General features: G+C 58.6%; 1 protein-coding gene across 1 annotated transcript in view; it reads left to right on the plus strand.

Annotated features, from left to right (window-relative positions):
- PADI1 (peptidyl arginine deiminase 1) overlaps positions 1-17,136 on the plus strand; it is a 31,723-nt gene extending 14,587 nt beyond the window's left edge. Inside the window, exons 5-16 of the mRNA XM_028513440.2 lie at positions 542-659; positions 790-915; positions 2,695-2,867; positions 3,023-3,126; positions 4,128-4,251; positions 4,619-4,726; positions 5,859-6,010; positions 9,747-9,891; positions 10,678-10,771; positions 11,860-11,939; positions 12,596-12,721; positions 15,044-17,136. Of these exons, the coding sequence (XP_028369241.1) occupies positions 542-659; positions 790-915; positions 2,695-2,867; positions 3,023-3,126; positions 4,128-4,251; positions 4,619-4,726; positions 5,859-6,010; positions 9,747-9,891; positions 10,678-10,771; positions 11,860-11,939; positions 12,596-12,721; positions 15,044-15,277 (1,584 nt within the window). The 3' untranslated portion in view covers positions 15,278-17,136. The remainder of the gene's footprint in view (positions 1-541; positions 660-789; positions 916-2,694; positions 2,868-3,022; positions 3,127-4,127; positions 4,252-4,618; positions 4,727-5,858; positions 6,011-9,746; positions 9,892-10,677; positions 10,772-11,859; positions 11,940-12,595; positions 12,722-15,043) is intronic.
- The last annotated feature ends 1,321 nt before the right edge of the window (positions 17,137-18,457 follow it).

Genomic DNA, 18,457 nt, shown 5'->3' on the forward strand with positions numbered 1-18,457 from the left:
CCCGGGGCTCACTTTCCACAGCCTCCTTCCCCTCTTCTGTGAAATGGGAATGTGAGCCCTGCATCTCGGGGTCCGGTGGGCATGAAGTTAGAGGCACATCAAGAAGAGCTTCGGCCCCAGAGGTCAGGCTCCAGCCATCGGTCCCTCCTGAGCTCGGACCCCCTGGCAGGGCCTGCGCGACTGTAGGGGTCAGGTCCCAGGAGAGTACCAGGGTGAGCAGGGTCTCCTGGGGTTCTGCACTCTCCTCAAGGTCAGGGCCAAAGCTCAGCAGGCTGGCGAAGGCCATTTCTGAGTGTGGCGGCTGTGGCCGGTGGGGCCGCCGTGTGCCGTAGTGCCGTTGTTCGCTGCACCGGGCTGCATCGGCTCTGTGTCCGGACCTGGAGCCCAGGCCCTGAACCTACGAGCCCTCTGTATATCCTCAAGCGAACCCGGGGTCCGAAAGTCTCCAAAGAAACAAAGCAACCAGCCTTAGCCTCACCCAGAGCCCCTTCCCCGGGCCCCCTGGGTGCCACTGACCCCACGGTCTCCTATTTCACACCAGGAAACCTGGCGCTGGGGCCCCGAGGGCCATGGAGCTATCCTGCTGGTGAACTGTGACAGGGACAGTCCCAGGTCCAGGGGGCTTGACCTCACCAGCATCCAGCTGACGTCGCTGGACGGTGAGTGCCGGAGGGACGGGTAGCATTGTCCAGGGTGGTGGTGTGGGGTGGTGGAAGGGCTGGGGTGGGGGGAGCTTGCTGGGGGGGGGGTGCAGATGGAGGGTTGTCTCAAGGGTGCCACTCTCTCCAGACCTGAAGGACATGTCCCCAATGGTGCTGACCTGCGACGGCCCAGACAGGCTCTTCGACAACCACAAGCTGGTCATGAAGACGCCGTTTTCTGATTCCAGAAGAGTGGGGGTCTTCTGTGCTCGGGGTGAGTGGCCTGGTGGGGCCTCCTCCTGCCCCGCCTCAGCCTCTGCTTCCCCAACCCTTCTTTCTCCTCTCGTCCACACCTTTCCCTTCCTTCCAGCACTGCTTGTAACTCTCACCACAGCTTACAAATGGCCACTCCTCCTTTACAAACTGCCCAAGAAGGAGGTTCGATAACTGGTCCCCTTTTACAGAGGGATAAACTGAGGCTCAGATGCATGAATTCACCGTCAGGAGGTCACACAACCCTTTGCAGGTGGAGCAGGCATTTAAACCAGGTGTCTTGAGGGACAAAGCCCCTTCTGTGTCCACTGTGCCCGTCTCCTCCCCTCCCCCCTCCTCTGGCTGCTCAGTGTGTCGTGAGCCCTCGACACCCGGACTAGCACCGTCCCAGCAGGGCGCGGCGCGGCAGGAACTAGCAGAGCCGGGGCCCAGGCCTGCCCTGAGAACTCTGCTCTACCAGAGATTTAATTAATCAAAGTCTGCGGCTTAAAGAAAATACCAGTCCTTAACCCTGAGGTGTCCTTACTCATGTTTATAAACAGCAAGACACCTCTCCTGCCCCTTCCTTCTTCCTCCTCACCCATCTGTGTTCGAATGGACCCAGAACTTGTTGTTCTGGCCCAGTGAGCCTGGCGGGAGCCGGAACGTTCCTCCGAGTGCACCCGTGGGGGAGGTTCTGGCAGGGACCCGGCCTGAGAACCCCGTGACACCAGATCAGGAGCAAAGTCTCAGTGAGAGAACCGGCAACCTTTCCTGCTGTGACCAGACCCCACCACAGCAACATTTCCCGGCCCAGCCATCCATCAGGGGAGGAGGAAAGGAGGCGGGCTGAACCACTCTATTTTTTTAAACTCAGTTTTACTGTTCATTTTTTAAAATTGAAGTGAAATTCATGTAACATAAACGTGGCCATTTTTAAAAAATATTTTATTTATTTATCCCCAGAGAGGGAAGGGAGGCAGAAAGAGAGAGAGAGAGAGAGAGAGAGAGAGAGAGAAACATCAATGTGTGGTTGCTGGGGGCCATGGCCTGCAACCCAGGCATGTGCCCTGACTGGGAATCGAACCTGCGACACTTTGGTTCGAAGCCCGTGCTCAAAAAACGTAGCCATTTTAAAGTGAACAATTCGGTGGAATTGAACTACAGTCTTGATGTTGTACAACCATGACCTCTCCCCGGTGCCAGCCCGTTGTCCTCACTCCCCAAAGTAAAAGCCTGTACCCAGTGCCAGTCCCTCCCTGTTCCCCTCGCCCTGGCAACCACTGGCCTGCCTCCTGTCTCTCTGGATTTGCTTATTCTGCACAGCTCCTATGCATGGAATCCAACAATATGTGGCCTTCTGTGTCTGGCTTCTGCCACTTAGCGTCATGTTTCCAGGGTCTCCCGTGTAGCATCTGTGAGTTCTTCATCCCTTTTTACGGATGAACAATAGTCCACTGTGTGGCGTTGTTACAATTTGTGTATCCGTTCATCTGCCGGTGGACATTCGCATCGTTTTCCCCTTTTGTACCAGCCGCTTTTATCTCCTTCCCCGGTTTAAAGCTCACACTGACCTCCCGAGAAATACAATGTTAGTCTGTTCTGCAGACGAGGAGCTGGGGCTCAGAGAGGCCGAGTCCCGGAGCCAAGGCCGCGCAGCTTGTGTGCGGCAGAGCTGGAGCGGGGCCTAGGTGGATCCGGGCCAGAGGAGGCTCTGCTCCTGGTTCCGCTCCTCCGGCCCTCGCAGCCCCGCACCCCTGCCCCAGCACCGGCCCCCCGGTGCTGACTCTGGTTCCCTTAGGGGGGCATTCCCTCTCAAACTACAAGCAGGTGCTGGGCCCCCAGCACCAGTCCTACGAAGTGGAGCGGCAGCCGGGGGAGCGGAAGATCAGCTTCTACGTGGAGGGGCTGGCCTTCCCCGACGCTGACTTCTCGGGGCTGGTCTCTCTCAGCGTCAGCCTGGTGGACAAGGCGGTATGTGCGGCGCTGGGGGCTGGGGGAGGGGCTTTGGGGCTCGGGGGACCAGTTTGGAGGCCCCAGGACCTGGTCTGCTGGGGGCAGGGGGATCTTGAGGTCTGATGGGGCTCCCTGCAGGGTCCACTGAGTCCTCGCTCCGCCCCCCCAACCAGGCCCTGGTCGAGGTGCTCATCTTCACAGACACTGTGGCCTTCCGCGTGGCCCCCTGGATCATGACCCCTAACACCCAGCCCCCCCTGGAGCTGTACGTGTGCAGGTGAGGCCTCGCCCCTCCTACAGTTCTCCTACCATCTCTGGGATCTCGGAGATGGGACCAGAATGCTGGTCTGTGGGTGACCCCTTACTCAGACTGGGTGGGTTCATTGAGGCCCCGCCTGCCCTGAGCAGCTGAGGCCCCGGCTGAGGCCTCCGACTCACCCTCCAGTGCTCCTGACCCTGCTCTGTCGTGTCTGCCGCAGCCCTGGAACATTCGGGGTTCAGTCGAGGCAACGAGCCCAGGCCTTGTTCAGGCTTCCAGTGGCCACAGGAGTCCTAGCCTCACCCTGATGTGGGTGTGCTTCCGGGCCTGCAGGAAAACATGGGAACCCAGACTTGGGGTCCTCTGGGAGCCCTGGCCCGTCCCAGGTCCCCAGGCTTTCCACCATCTCCCAGAATCCCTGTCAGGCCCCTGGATGTCTAGGTGAGCGTTGATTGGCCAGGCGGCTCCAGGCCCCTGCATCAGAGGTCAGACCAGGGGAAGGGGCCGCAGCTGACTGGGGACATGAGGCAAGAGGCAGGAAAGTGTGTGTCTGGCCGGGTTTGCTGTGCTGCCCCGGGGCCCGCTCTGTGCCGGTGTTCAAGAGGGACCTCTCTCTGCCCTTGTGCTCACCCGCGGCCCCGCGCTGGCTCCTCTGTGTAGGCTGGTTGGCGGAACAGGAGTGGAAGGGCTGCCGGCCCCTCACTCTCACCTTAACCGGTGAGGCCCCGTCCTCGGGCCACTTCCTCCACGGCTGTGTCTGCTGGCTTCCGTGCCCGCCTCTGGGATCTGCAGCCCCGGGCTTGCCCGCCGCCTTGCACCTACCACCTGATGTGATCTGGGGACATTGCCTGTCTCTGTCATGGCCTGTGCGCCTCTCTAAGGCATGGACTGTGCTCGAATCCCTGCTTCCCGGGGTCACACAGCCTGGCCCGGCATCGGCTAGGTCAAGGCCACCCCATCCGTCCCCCGCCTCCTGGCCCCGTGGTCAGAGGCCAAGCTCACCCTCCCTGGTTTTGTAGCGTGATGGACACTCACGGCTCGAATGAGAAATTTCTGAGGGACTTGTCTGACCTGGTGTCGCAAGCCAACTGCAAGATGACCACCTGTCCCCGGGCTGAAAACCAAAATGACCGCTGGATCCAGGTGGGTGCCGGAGCGGGTGGTGGGAGAGAGCGCGGCTGCCCGGAAGGCCTGAGCCCCGGCCCTCCCCTGGCTTTGGGAAAGGGGCCTGACCACCAGGACTCAGGGTGGGGGGGTGTCAGGTTAGGGGACGCTCCCCGACTGCCTGCATCACCCCAGTCTCTCCAGCTGCCCTCCAAATGCCCTGCTCCCAGAGTACTTTCCTGGCCGGGGTCCCAAGACACCTCGCCTCCACCTCAGTGCCCCGCACCCTCTAGATCCTGGGGGACATCTGCTGTTCCCCTCCTGTCCCAGGCCTGGGGCGGGGGTCCCCTCGTTCTGAAAATCCACGCCGAGGAGGACACTCCTGTCTTTTCGTCTCCCTTCCCAGGACGAGATAGAATTTGGCTACGTGGAGGCGCCTCACAAGTCCTTCCCGGTGGTCTTCGACTCCCCGCGAGACAGAGGGCTGAAGGACTTCTCCTACAAGAGGATCTTGGTGTGTGGCCGAGGGCAGGGTGGGAAAGTCTTAGGAGGCTTCTCCTATAGGACCCCAGTCAGATTTGCCTGGTCTCTGTCCTTTAGGGGGCAAAAGAACACAGGTGGTGTCAGTGGGAGGTTTGGGTAAATATGCAAATGACATGCAAATCTCCCCATGTTCTGGGAGGGGCTGGCTAGCAAAGTCCACCTTGGGGGACTTTCTCCCCCACTCCGGGGGGTTGGCGATAGAGGGGTCAACCCTGGGGAGGTCCCCAAGGGTCTTGCTTTTATGAGCCAGGGTAACAAAGGTTTTCTGAACACCTACTGTGTGCTGGGCCTGTGCTTTTTCCTCACACTACTGCAGCTCTCGCGACCACATACTGACTTCCAGGCACTGCCCCAGCTTGACAAGGTTACTCCTTTAATCCATGAAACACAGCTACAGACCCTCTTCACTGAGGCTCAGAGAGGTTAAATTACTTGCCCAAGGCCACAGCTGGTTAGCGGAGGCAGCGTCGTGAAAAACCAGTGAGGCTGCCTCTGTAGCCCCCGCGCTTATCTGCTGGGCTAAGCTAGACCGGTCGGTCCTAAAGCTCAGGGTCTCTCTCCCTGTTCACCCAGCCCCATGCTCCCACGGCCCAGACAACCCCAGCGAAGGGACAGTGAGCCCTGCAGGCTGAGCTGCCTCAAGGGGTGGCCTGGCCGGGTATTTTTCATTGATTCCCCCTCTTATCTTTACCATGTCCTGTCTTCTACTTTCTTTGGGTTTAATTTACTGTTCTGTTTTGTTTTTTTTTTGCTAGCTGGAAACGGAAGCTAAGTATTGTCAGTCTTTTCTCTCTTAATATACGTGTTGAGAGCTAAGCAATCCCTACGAGTATGGCCTCACTAGCCCTGCGCCAGTTTTGCTGTGTTGTATTTTCACTGCTGCTCAGTTCAAAGTGTTGCCTCATTTCCACTTGGATTTTGTCTGTGACCCGTGGGTTCTCCAGAAGGGTGTTGCCTACTTCCCAAACACTTGGGGGTTTTCTTGTTATTGTTCTACCATTGGGGAGGGGTCCGTGAAAAGTGGACAGAGGTTGCTTTTCTCTCTTCCTATTCTAATTGACCCCTCCTTCTGGGGGGCGGGGTCTTGCTGGTCTTCCCCCTAGGGTCCTGACTTTGGATATGTAACCAAGGAAATCCCGTTGGCTGGCGCCTCCGGCCTTGACTCCTTCGGCAACCTGGACGTCAGCCCACCGGTGACGGTGGGCGGCAAGGAGTACCCCCTGGGCCGGATCCTCATTGGCAGCAGCTTCCCCAAGTGAGAGGCCAGGGCTCAGGGCGGAGGGCAGAGGGCGGAGGGCAGAGGGCAGAGGGCGGCGGAGGGGGCGGAGGGCACAGGGCGCCAATGGCAGCATCCACCCTGCCTCTCCCTCACGATTCTCTAGTCTGAGAAACGGCGTAGCAGCGTCCTGCGTGAAGTCTTAGAATCACAGACTTCGAGGCCTAGAATCTTCGATTTGGAAGGTCGCAGAATCTTAGGAGAAAACTCACAACTGCTGTTCGTGGTCTTTTGGCTTGCCTAGTATTTCTTCTATGAGCTTAATTTAAATATGCATATGTGTATATGAGGAGGCCCCACGTCAAAAGCCAGATCTCCAGCCTCTTTCGAAAAATCGGAAGAGCAGGGGAGGAGATTTGAGATCCACTGCAGAGGCAGGAGGTAGCTCTGTTGCCCTCTCTTGGTAGGAGAAATCAGCACATCTGCTGTCCCAGCAGAGCTTGGAAGGGCCTAAGGTCCGTGTGGGCTGCAGGTGGGTGAGCGGCTGGCTAGGACACCAAGGCAGAAGGGCCTCGGGGCCTTCAGGCTGTAGTTCTACTTCGGGGAGGAACCCAGAAAGAAGTACAGGCTTTGGGCTCAGATGGACCTGGGTTCGAGTCCAGGCTCTGCCACTTACTAGTGATGTGATTTTGGGTGCATCAACTAACTAGTGTTTACCACAGTTCCTGGCAGGTAGTAGGTGCTTGATTAATTCATTCAAAACTATTTAATGCACGCCTACTATGTGCTAGGCATTGTTGAAGGTACCTGGGATATATCAGTGCACAAAACAGACACATGATTAAATTAATGAGTTATTATCTTTTTATACCCCATGCCTCAGTTACCTCAACTGTAAAACAGGCCTATTAAAAGTCCCGGTCCTAGCTACGTAACTGGCATTGCCGGGGATAAAGGATTCCCGTTAACCACTTCCGAATACTTAGGCATTGTCTAGCTGCCCCCACCAGCAGTGGGTCTGCTTGGAAGGAGGTTGGAACTCCCTGGACGGAAGTTGTTGACCACTTACCTGCCGTGAACATAACACTTTACCCAGGTTTCCTCATTGAATTCCGACAACACTGCCATGAACTTGGGAGGGTCGTTATCCCCGTTTTACAGATGGGGAAGTTGAGGCTCAGACTCGGGAAGTGAATGTGCTCACTCATGCACTCGTTTGCCATGTTGGTAAACAGTCGCTGGGACTCCTGACGTGCCAGGTCTGTCCCCGTGCTGGGGGGGAAAGACAGGTCCCAGAGGCTTGCAGGCTCAGAGCGAGGACCCCAGCTAGGATGGTGCGGGGTCTCCAGGGCAGCTGTGCCCCCACTCCAGTCAGTGGTACCATCGGAACCACTCCGATTAGCTCCTCTTTGGGCTCCAAACTAAAATGTTACACCAGGCTTCTGTCCTGTGTTCCTGTCTTGGCTCCTGGCCTCAGCAGGGAACAAAACAGACAGCCCACACACATTCCAGCAGGGAGGAACAGACGATACGTGAACATAATAAGTAAGAAAATAATCTAGCATGTTAGGTAGAGAAAGCCTTGGCGAGCAGTTGACATTCAAACGGAGTCCTGGAGGAAATGAGGGGGTTACAGATGTGGCTCTTTGGGGCGTGAGGGGAGGATGTGCAGAAGAGTGGGAACAGCCCGTGCAAAGGCCCTGAGGCAGGAGTGTGTTGGAGACACAGGACGGTAGGGAGGCCTGTGGGGCTGGGGCAGGGTGAGCAAGGAGCAGACTCGGGGGTGAGCTCTGAGAGCTTGGCAGGGCGGAGTTCAGGTCACGGCCAGAGCCTGTTATTTGTGTGTATGTCATAGGTTATCATGAAATTTAGAGAGGATGGTTAGTGTGAGGAGCCCCAGGCAGGCAGGCAGGCAGGCAGGCAGGCAGGCAGGCAGGCAGGCACACAGCACGGTTGTCTCAGCGAATGCCCCATCCACGCTCTGCGTCCTGGGTTCTCCAGGCTCCGCCCTCACATTTAAAACTACCTTTGTGCAATTCTGCCCCCTGGTGGCGGCTTTGATGTAACGCAGAGACCAGGGCGGATGCGTCCCAGGGTTGAGGTCTTCTGGTCCGTGGCGGAGCCTCAGAGCGGAGGGTTCCAGAGCATCCAGAAGCACTCCGCCCCTCCTCAACCTCGTTTGTCTCGGATTCCTGCCACTTTCTGCTCCTGAACAATTTCTAAAGTCTAACTCTCTTCCACCATCTCACTGTGTTTTAAGAAATCTTTAAAAATTGCCAGCACTGTGTTAAAGTAACAGAAATACAAAAAAATTGTTTGCCACTATCCCAGCCCCCAAACCAAAGCAGTATTGTCGTGTGTCTCTGCTTGCTGGGTCTTCCTTCTAGTCTCTGTCTATGACATATTTGAGTTATATAGACGCTGGCCTCTCACACAGCTGCTCCAAAGAATTAATATCATGCACTAATATTTTTTGAGCATCTATTGTGTAAGAGGTACTGAGTGGGCATAGATAAAAACCCTAGACATCTTGGAGCTTGCATCCCAGTGAGATGCCAGACAATAAACAAACTTTCCAGTGTGCCAAGTGGTACCATATGGTGTAGACAAATGTAAAGCTGGTGAGGGGTTTGAGGGACTGTTGCAATTTCAAACGCCTCATAGTGAAAGAAGGTTGATGTTTGAGTTAAACTTGAAAAAAAGTGAGGGAATGAGCCACGGGGACACATGCAACAACTCTTAGTTACAAGAACAGCATGTGCAAAGGCCCTGAGGCAGAAGTGTACCTGGTATGTTTGAGGGATAGCGGGAGGCCTGCAAGGCTGGAACTGAGTGAAGGAGGAGGAAAGTGGCAGGCGGGGTGGGGGGTGGTTGTCGGGCTAGGTGGGGCCATGTAGGTCCTCGTGAAGACTTTGCATTTACAGTTAGTGTGATGGGAGTGCATTGAGGGTTTTGTCTGTAGGAGGGACGTGACTTGACATATTTAAATGCCTCCCTCTGGTTAGACAGAGAAATCAGGGTGAAAGCAAAGAGAATGGGGAAAGGGACAAGCCACTGGGATTACTTAGGTGAGGGAGGGGCCCCTGGCCAGGCGCTGGCAGGGGAGGAGCCTGGGAGGGGCTGGATTGTGTTCTGTTTAAGGTAGACCCGCCAGATCGGACGCGGGCTGGGGAGTTCACCCACGTGTCCTTCAACTGACAAGGGAGGGCAAGGAATGTGATCCCTTTTTTGGTAAAACATACTGAAAAACACCTCTATGGGTGTGTTCGCACATGGTTATGTGTGCCGGGGAAAGTCAGAAAGTGCCCAAGGATAATCTATTGTTCTGACGTGGGACAAGTCACCCCTTTGAACCTTCCAGTCCTTGGCTGCGTCATCTGTGACACAGTGACATGGTCCTTGCCTGGGGCCACACCAGAGCCCCTGCATGCACAGACGGCGTTGGGCAATGTCTCCTTCCTCACAGCTCTGAGACCCCAGCTCCTGCTCCCCTGTCCCCTGTCCCCTGTTCTAGGCCACCTCACACCCCCCCTCTGCTAACAAAGGGTGGTTTGAACTTACTCTGACTTCATTTCAAGAGCCACAAACTGAATGGGGCAGTGGTTTTCTTGCACATGAATCAGCTAAGATGCTTGTCAAAATGCAGATTCTGCACCCTCTGAGGTGCTACATCCTCAAAAACTCTGCGATGGGGAAGACATCCAGGGCCCTGAATCTGGCCCCCATGCCCACAGGTCACCGTGAGGTGACAGCCACTCTCTCCCTCCCCTGACAGGTCCGGTGGGCGGCGAATGGCCAAGGTGGTGTATGACTTCCTGAAGGCCCAGCAGGTGCAGGCGCCCGTGGAGCTCTACTCGGACTGGCTCTCCGTGGGCCATGTGGACGAGTTTCTGAGCTTCGTACCCACCTCCGACCAAAAGGTGTGTACCCCCCCTCCTTCCTGAGCCACCTCTGCCCTCGCCTGACCCGATGGGATGAGACAGGGCAAAGCTACTTGGAACCAACTCAACACCTGTATCCGCAGTGAGCTCAGAGTCAGAGCACCCCTGGGGCCCGCGTGCACTCATCTTGGAGGGCTTCCTGGAGGAGGTCAGGGCTCAGGTCAGGAGGGTACTTGTTCACTCATCCTCACACTTACTGGGTGTTTCCTCTGATATACACCTCCCGACGGAGACCCTGGTGAAATGCCACTGAGAATGATTAGTAACATTTACTGAGCACCTACTATGTGTCCGTGCTTTCATTTACTCCATCCACGTGAGGTGGGTACTATTATCATTGCCCCCATTTTGCAGGTGAGGAAGGAAACCAGGCTCAGAAAGGCAGTTAGCTGGTAGGGTTAAGATTCAAGCCGAGGGCTCTGGGCCAATATGTCACCCATGCAGCTCCCCTGCCTTGCAGCTGCAGGCTGGGAGAGCACGGCCCCCAGGGAGCAAGCAGCCTGGGAGGGGAGGCTGAGCTCCAGGGAATGAAGTGGGGAAGGGCCTCCAGGCATGGAGGGGGCCTTGGACAAAGGCCTGGAGGCATGGACCGGCGTGGAGAACTGGGGGGTGCTGGTAGTTCTTTGTGGCTGGTGGGCCAGTGTGACGTGCAGACGGGCACCCATGAGCAGTCTGGCCCCTGAACTCCAGCCCCTCCTGAGTTTGGGGTCTCCTGCGTTTAAGGGGAACCCCTGCACTGAGCTACTCTCCCTCCCTCTGTGCCAGGGCTTCCGGCTGCTCCTGGCGAGCCCCAGCGTTTGCCTGAAGCTGTTCCAAGAGAAGAGAGAGGAGGGCCACGGGGAGGCAGCCCAGTTTGACGGTGAGCGCCCACGACCCAGGCCCCTGCGGGGACGCGGCCCTCTCCTTGCCAGCCCTGCGCACGGCTGATGCCTTTCCTGACTGTGCCCCATTCACCGGCCCTTGGTGGGCAGATCTCTGAGCCCAGAGCCCAAAGTCATGAATTTGCCTGACTCCCCAGCGTGGGAGCTGAGGATGAGGGCTCTCCCTCCCTTGGGCCAGGGAAGGAAAGCCCGGAGGACGGTGACCTGCCCCAGGCACATGCAAGGGAGTGACCTCTCCCGTTCAGGGGGCGGTGCCTGGCCACACCCCAGGAGAGGGAAAAACAGGAAGCCGAGAGCACGCCCACGTGCCGGTCTGTGTGGGACACTTTCTTGCTCTGGCCCCTTCGGATCTCCCACACCCTTTCTGCGTCCCTCTTCACGACGGAAGGGACTGAGACACAGAGAGGAGTGGCTTTCCCGGGCTGTGCGGAGGGGGCAGCAGGGCTAGGGACGCGGGGAAGAGGGCCCAGAAGCCAGGTGGGTCTGGGGTCCCTCCTGTGGGATCTGACAGGCCCTCCCAGGGCCTGGTTGGCCCCCTTGAGCACCTCCCCTTCCCCCACCACAGCCCTCAGTGCTCTCACCTGTGGGATGAGCACTGGAAGGCATGTGGGGTAGTCTGCGGCCTGGATAGACTTGGGTTCAAATCCTGGTCTTGCCATTTGCTGGTTGTGACATGATAGGTGGGTTCCAAATTTCTTGGGGCCTCAGTTTCCTCTCTCTGAATTGGGGGTGATAATTAACCCTACCTGGCATTGGTTTAAAGGTTAATAATAAATTTCGTGGGGGCCTGGAGCAAGGTGGGTGTCCAGTGATGGTATCTGTACTGAAATTAACAGGTCCTATGCCCAGTCCCTTCCCAAGGTGTCTATAATCCATCCCCAGGATTTATCTGCAGCCAGAGCCTGGTTCCCATCAGGGTTCCCAATCTGGGGCTTTCTCTCTCCTTGCTTCAGGCCCTGGCACCGAGGTGTGAGGAAATCCTGGCCCGGATTCTGCAGCCCCACGCCCGAGGTGGCCCCGAGCAGTACTCCCTGAGCCGCGTACTGTCTGTCTCTTTCTCTTGCAGGGGTACAGCACCAGGTGAAGACAAGCATTAATGAAATGCTGGCAGACGGACGCCTCCAGAGAGACAGTCTCCACGTACAGGCAAGGCACAGGCCCGCTCTTGGGGGTCCCCCACCCTCCAGGGAGAATAGCTGGGGTGGGGGTGAGGGGTTCAGCCCTGAGCCTCTAACTGTGCTGGGGGCCGCTGAGACCTGTGGGTCGGGTGCCGCAGTCTGATGGGAGAGACAGAGCCAAGCCAGTGTGATGAGATGACTCTTGCCCTGCCCTCCCTGGGGAAGCCTGGTGGGGTGAGAGAGATGGGGCCCTGCTGGGAAGTAAAGGGATCGGGGTAGGGGGGAGTCAAGAAGATCTGGAGCAGAGCATGGGTGGACCGGGGTCGCAGGACGGGGCAGGGCTGATGCCTGTCCCATGCCTGGTGCAGGGTGGCTCCCTGCTCAGCAAAAGGAAGGAAGCTACTGGCTTCTCCCCACTTTCTCCTGAACCGCCGAGACGGGCTGGAGCCTCGGCCACGCTGAGGCTGGGAGAGCGTGGCGCGGTAGCACGGACTTGTGGAGCCAGGGCTGCCCTCCACACCCCAGCTCCACCACTTCCTAGCTGTGGGCCCTCGGGCAGGTCGCTTGAGCCTCCGTTTCCCATCTGGGAGTAGCAGAGTCACAAAGAGCAAAGGAGCTAAAGGGAGCAGAGGCTGCACACGGTAGGCACTCAGCAAGCCTCGGGTCCTCCCTCGCTCCCCCCAGAAGTGCATCGACTGGAACCGGGAGGTGCTGAAGCGGGAGCTGGGCCTGACGGAGCGGGACATCGTGGACATCCCGCAGCTCTTCTACCTGCAGGGCCCCTACGCAGAGGCCTTCTTCCCCAACATGGTGAGGGCGTGGGTGTCCTTTCCAGTCCCCGGCCTCACAGGGTTGGGGGGGTGGTCAGCTGGGTGTCCACAGAAGGCGTGCCCCCTGCACAGTGGACAAGGACAGAGGCACAGCGGCTCGGGCGGCCCGCACACCTCCTCCGTGTTTGTGGGCTTTCTGTGCAAATACAGGCCATCCGTCGGGGGGTGCTCCCAGCATGCAGTGGGGGGAGGGCCGGGCTGCTGCTAAACACCTGCAGCGCACAGGGCAGCCCAGCCCGCACGACCAAGGGCATTGTTTCCTCCCGAATGGAAAGGGAAGTGTCGTTGGTTCCGAATGTTTCGGGCTTCCGTTTCTGGGGCTCCTGAGTCGGGCAGGTGGGGCAGGCGGTGGCCCCCTCTCTGGCTGTCATTAACCCAAGCAGCTGACAAGCAGATGAGCAGATTGTGAGCTCACCGGCGTGGCCCCTGGGAGGGGCCTGAGCGACGCTCTTGGCACAGTCCCGGCCAAGGTGCCCATTAGTCCCTCGGGAAAGGAAGTAGGGCTCCCTGTCCCCTACCCACTGGACGCCGGCAGCACCCGCCTCGTCATGACAGCCAGGGGCAAAATCGCCCCTCGTCAAGAACCACTCTTCTGCGGCCGTGTTGCTGGGACTTTCTGGGATGACAGAAATGTTCTGTGTTGGCACAATATGACACCGGAGGCCCTGAGCCACGTGTGGCTGCTGAACACTTGCAATGTGGCTGGCGTGGCTGACCAACAGAAGTTTTACTTTTCTTTCATTTTAACTGTCACGTGTGGGTGGCGGCTGCCATACTGGACAGTGAAGTTCTAAGGGGTGGCCAGCTCTGGCTGAGCATTGCTGGCAAGGCCCGAGTGGGAACCCATGACCTTGGTCAGCCCTCCTTTGGCTGTGCCCTTGCTCACACCCGCCGGAAGCCTGCTCCCCAACCCATCTCCCTCTGTGGGAACCCCCCAGTTTCAGTCCCGGCCCTGCTGAAGAATCCCAGTCTGTCCACACTGGAAGGGCCCTTAGGAGATGCTCAGTTAACCCCCTCATTTGTCCCATGGGGGAGCTGAGGCTCTTAGATAGAGGAGAGCGGGTGACTAGACCTGCGGTCCCCAGCGAGTGAGTGGGCCAGCCTCCGGTCCCCTGAGTCCTCATCCAGCCCTGGCCCTGCACCCGGCTCCTGGCTCTTCTCCCTCCCCTCAGACTTTCTGTTGCCCCCTGGTACCCCAGCACATTCTGGCCCATTGGTGAGCCACTGGGTAGTTCAAGGCCAAGGCCATGGGGCTGACCCCACCAAGACCCTCCAGCCTCATGTTTGTACCAGCCTAGATGGCTCTGCAGGGCGGACTTGAGGGTGAGGGGCTAGGGCTTGGAGAATGTGAAGTCGCAGAGGCCTGGGGAGTCCCCCACCACGCTGAGATGACCCAGCGCCACCCTCCAGATGGCGGGTCCAAGATGTCCCCTTTAAGCACCAAGGGCAGCTCCTCTGGCCATCAGGCTGGGGCTGAGCTGTCCCCTGAGAAACCTCCGAGCCCTGCCCTGGGGAGGCGTACCCTCCCCGGCTCTAGGGCCCCAGCCACGGCCTCAGAGAAGGAAGCAGAGAGGCCACTGGAAATAAATCCGGGTGCCCCCAAGGACCTCTGGTCCCTCGTCCCAACCCCTGAGCCCCAGGCTGCCACAGTGCCATACTCTGGCAGAGGGTAAAGAGCATGAATGTTGATGTGAGTCAGACCCACACCAGGTTTTAGTCCCTGCTTCCTCTGACTGCGTGGCCTTGATCGTGTTACCGAACCCATCCACATCACAGCCTCACAGGAAGGCTGCGCGGTTCAGTGGTGATACCTCTGGCACATAGCAGTTGCTCAATAAACGGTGGTGATTAGTAGGGCTTCCGGGGACAGCTGAGCAAGCCAAGCGCACCAGCCCAGCAAGGGCAGCCGCACTGTGGACCTTGTAGACTGTGTGTGTTTGTCGTGCAGGTGTCTGACAGACGATGGTAAAATCTTGTCCTAACCAAGTTGTTAGGACAACTTTCTGATAGACGGAAGAAAGTGTTAGAGGAAGGAGTGTGTTTAACGCCTATAAACTTCCCCTGCGTGTCACGGACGGCCCTGCCGGCTGTTAACCCTCTCTTCCAACCATGACTCTGTTCTTCTTTGCTGTCGTAGACCTTTGTTCTTGAGTGAGCCCCAGCCCTGGTGGCCCGGGGGATGCGGGTCAGGGAGGGATGGGCCCTGGGGATGGGCCCGCCCAAGCCGTAGGCCAGAAGCAGCCCCCACATGTAGAGTGTCCCCAGCCAGCCAGACCCCCCTCTTGCCTTCTCTGTCCCACAGGTGAACATGGTGGTGCTGGGCAAGCACCTGGGCATCCCCAAGCCCTTCGGGCCCATCATCCACGGCCGCTGCTGCCTGGAGGAGAAGGTGCGGGCGCTGCTGGAGCCCCTGGGCCTCCGCTGCACCTTCATCGACGACTTCTTGTCCTACCACAAGCTGCTCGGGGAGGTGCACTGCGGGACCAACGTGCGCAGGCAGCCCTTCTCCTTCAAGTGGTGGCACATGGTGCCCTGAGCCTGTCCCCCCCGCCAGCATCCTCTCTGCCCACCTGTCGGGAACCCCACCAGAGTGAGAGCAACGAACCTCTTCCTGACCTCCATCCTCTTGGGGGAGCCTTGGGCACCCCCCCACCCCCAACTGCCTGCAAACGTGCTGGCCACTGCGGGCACCAGGACACAGGGATGGATACCACACAGCCTCACCTCTGGAGTGGCCTGCACAGCCCAGGGAGGTCCGGCCTCATTCTCCCCTCTCCTCGTCTCCGCCCACGACTCCCAGAGCTTCTGGAGAAGACCAGTAGCTCCAGCGTGTTCAAGGATGGTGACGCACAGTGTCCCAGAATGGCTCCCCCTCTGTCCTGGCAGGTCCTTTGCATTTGCACCAGGAATGGGGCCCAGGGAGCCTGGGCTCTTGTGTGAAGGCCCTGGGCCCCCCACACCAGGGCCACCTGTGGCTCCTGTAAGACCAGGAAAGGGGGCCCTGGGACTCCTTTTCTCCTGGCCACCTTCTCCTGCGGGGCACCCCCAGGCTGTGACTTCCCGGCACCCTCAGCCATGTGTACACGGGTAAATAAGGACAGGGGAACCCAGCTTCAGAGGGACTGCTTTGAAAAGAAAAAAAAAAGCAACAGAAACCCTTTAATACCTGACTCTGTCCTCAGAAGGGTGCTTGTTACCTGTCTGGGAAGCCTTTAATTACGAGTGCTGACTACTTCCGGCTCCAAAGGGCCCCAAAGCCAAAGCGAGGCCTGGGAGCGCACCAAGGGAGGGAGGGCCCAGCAGGCGCAGGGACGCCAGGATGGCGGAGGGGGCTGAGGCACAGGAACAAAACCCGGGGCCCGGCCTCTGCGTCGTAGGGCTCCTGGGCCGTGGATTCTGGACCCTGGATGTGAAGGCAGCCGGCTGTTCCAGATGTGGCAGGGAGTGGGGGCCCGATGTTAGGAGAGGGTGGAGGGCCATTAGGGTTATCTCTGCAGGTGAGGCTTAATTCCCTTTAATAGTCTGTAATTATTCCCCTTCCTTCTGCAGGCAGTGGGAGGGGAAGGCTCACGCGGTCTCTCTCGGCAACCCGAGACCCGGAGTGTAGCTTGGGTTTCACCTGTGAGCAAAGCCCCGTGACGGCCCCGTGTCCCCTCCCACAGAAGGGAAGATGGAGCTGCCACAGGGGTTGGCTGTCCAGCCCCCGGGGGGAGGTCACTGGGATGGGCACAGGCAGGCAGGCTTGGCCAGTGCAGGGTGGGTGAGAGGTGGCCCCTGCCCCAGACACACGCGGGCAGCAGGGAGCGGGCCTGTCCTCTTTCCCCCACCGCGTGTGGGCCCGTCTCAGGGGCCCGCAGCCCCGGGGCCTTCACCTTCCGGGTGTCCAGCGGCCCCTGGGGAGACCAGATCGAGCCGGCTGCTGTTCCACCCCACGGGCCCTGGAACACTTAGTAACCAGACGCTTACCTGGAAACCCAACACGGGAAACCGGTCAACATGGAGCGGCTCTGGTGTAAGGCGCCGAGGGCAGGGTACCTGCACCCTCCCCTTCCAGAAGGCTCTGTGGAACCCCATTGGCAAGCCCCTGGTCTAACTGCTCACTCCCTGGTCACAATCAGGAGGAAACCTAGGCTGAGTCAAGAAGAGGAGGAAGATCTTCAGGGGCCGAGGGTGTGTGTGTGTGAGGGGGGCCGGGACTCTCCAAGGACAGGGCGGAGGGGGGAGGGGGCATTGCAGAGCGAGGGGGAGGGTGGGACTCGAGTCTTCTCAAGTGGCACTGAGTGTGGGAAGTGCTGGAATTGCTGCTGGGGGATGCTGATGTCCCCTCTGACGATGTCCTGGGTGACTGGTCACCCCCTTTCCGGTGAATATAAACGTCAACATGCATTTCTTCAAGTGGCTGCCTCCTTCGCTCCTGTGTGTTGGGCTGTGGGGAGGAGGGGCGAGAGCATCACCTGCCGAACCACCAGGTCCTTGGCTCGACTTCCCCTGGCCCGGAGCAGCTCCCGCCCCACTGGGAGAGCCCCCAGGAGCAGTGCCAGGCGGGCAGCTGATTCATCGGCATGGCTGGCACAGGCCCAGTGCCCGGCAGCGAGCACCCTGCTGAGATAGATGGCTATCAGGGAAGGGTGGGCCCCGCCTCTTCCTTCCTTCTCCCTTCCTGGGCCATCTCCTCAGTCCCTCAGAGGCCAGGCTGACTGGGCCTGTTGGCACAGGTGGGAGAATCCCCAGCAGGACTGGTGCCCACGGCCACAAGCCACTATGGTCCCCTCTCATTTCTGCCTCCAAAGCCACTTAGTTACTCAGTGGCTAATTTGGGGGGGTCTGAAATGATCTCCCCTCGCATCCTACACACTGGCTGCTGACTCAGACGGCACCCTTTGACATCCACTCACTCATTCACTTTATTTTACCTTTTGCTGTGGACTAAGAGGCAAAGACTTTTCGCCATCAGCCATCGACACTTTAGTCTGAATGAACCACAGATCTGTTTCTAAACGCTGGTATCAACTGGGAAGAGGTAAAGGCATGGGTGTGCTGCCAAAGGGAGATTTGGGGCTCTGAGTGGGAGGCTGGTCCTGTCCCCAGCACAGCAGGCTAGGGCCCCAGGGAAGGCCACCAGTTTCCAGATCTGTTTCCAAACTGTGCTCACGGTGGGCTCAGGAGACTGTCTGGGGCTTCCTCCTGAGCCCCAACTCTTACCCAGAGCTGAATCAGCAGCCAAGCCATTTTATAGCTTAAAAAAAAAACAAAAAGGATGAAGCTGTCCCTGGATTCGCCTGCCCAGTTGAAAAGAACTTCTCTCCGGTTGCTGCAGGAATTGGGTTATACAAGCACCGGTCTTAGTCCTGCCGAGGTCCTTAAACTTGGCAAGTGCTTTAGCTGGGGACCCAGAAGCGGGTCCTGGTCCCCACCCTGCCTCACACTGTGGGCCCCACCGGGGAGGAGGAAGGAGACCTCTCTCCAGCACCTTCTGAGGCTCTGTGGGCAGGGCGTGTCCCTGCCATTACCTCTGCCAGGGCTGCTGATTGGCCGCATTAGGGTCACCAAGACCCCGAGAGAGGGGGCAGAACCCTCAAGGCCACACAGCCATTCATGGTGGAGTCTGGATCTGAACCCCAGACTTCTTGCCCCAGAGCCCTTGCTCCTGCCGTTCCAGGCACCTGCATGTCCCCTCTGACCCCAGTTCCCCCACCTGAAAAGCGAGTCTCCCTAC

This window comes from Phyllostomus discolor, chromosome 5, assembly GCF_004126475.2.
Source record: "Phyllostomus discolor isolate MPI-MPIP mPhyDis1 chromosome 5, mPhyDis1.pri.v3, whole genome shotgun sequence".
NCBI lineage: Eukaryota > Metazoa > Chordata > Mammalia > Chiroptera > Phyllostomidae > Phyllostomus > Phyllostomus discolor.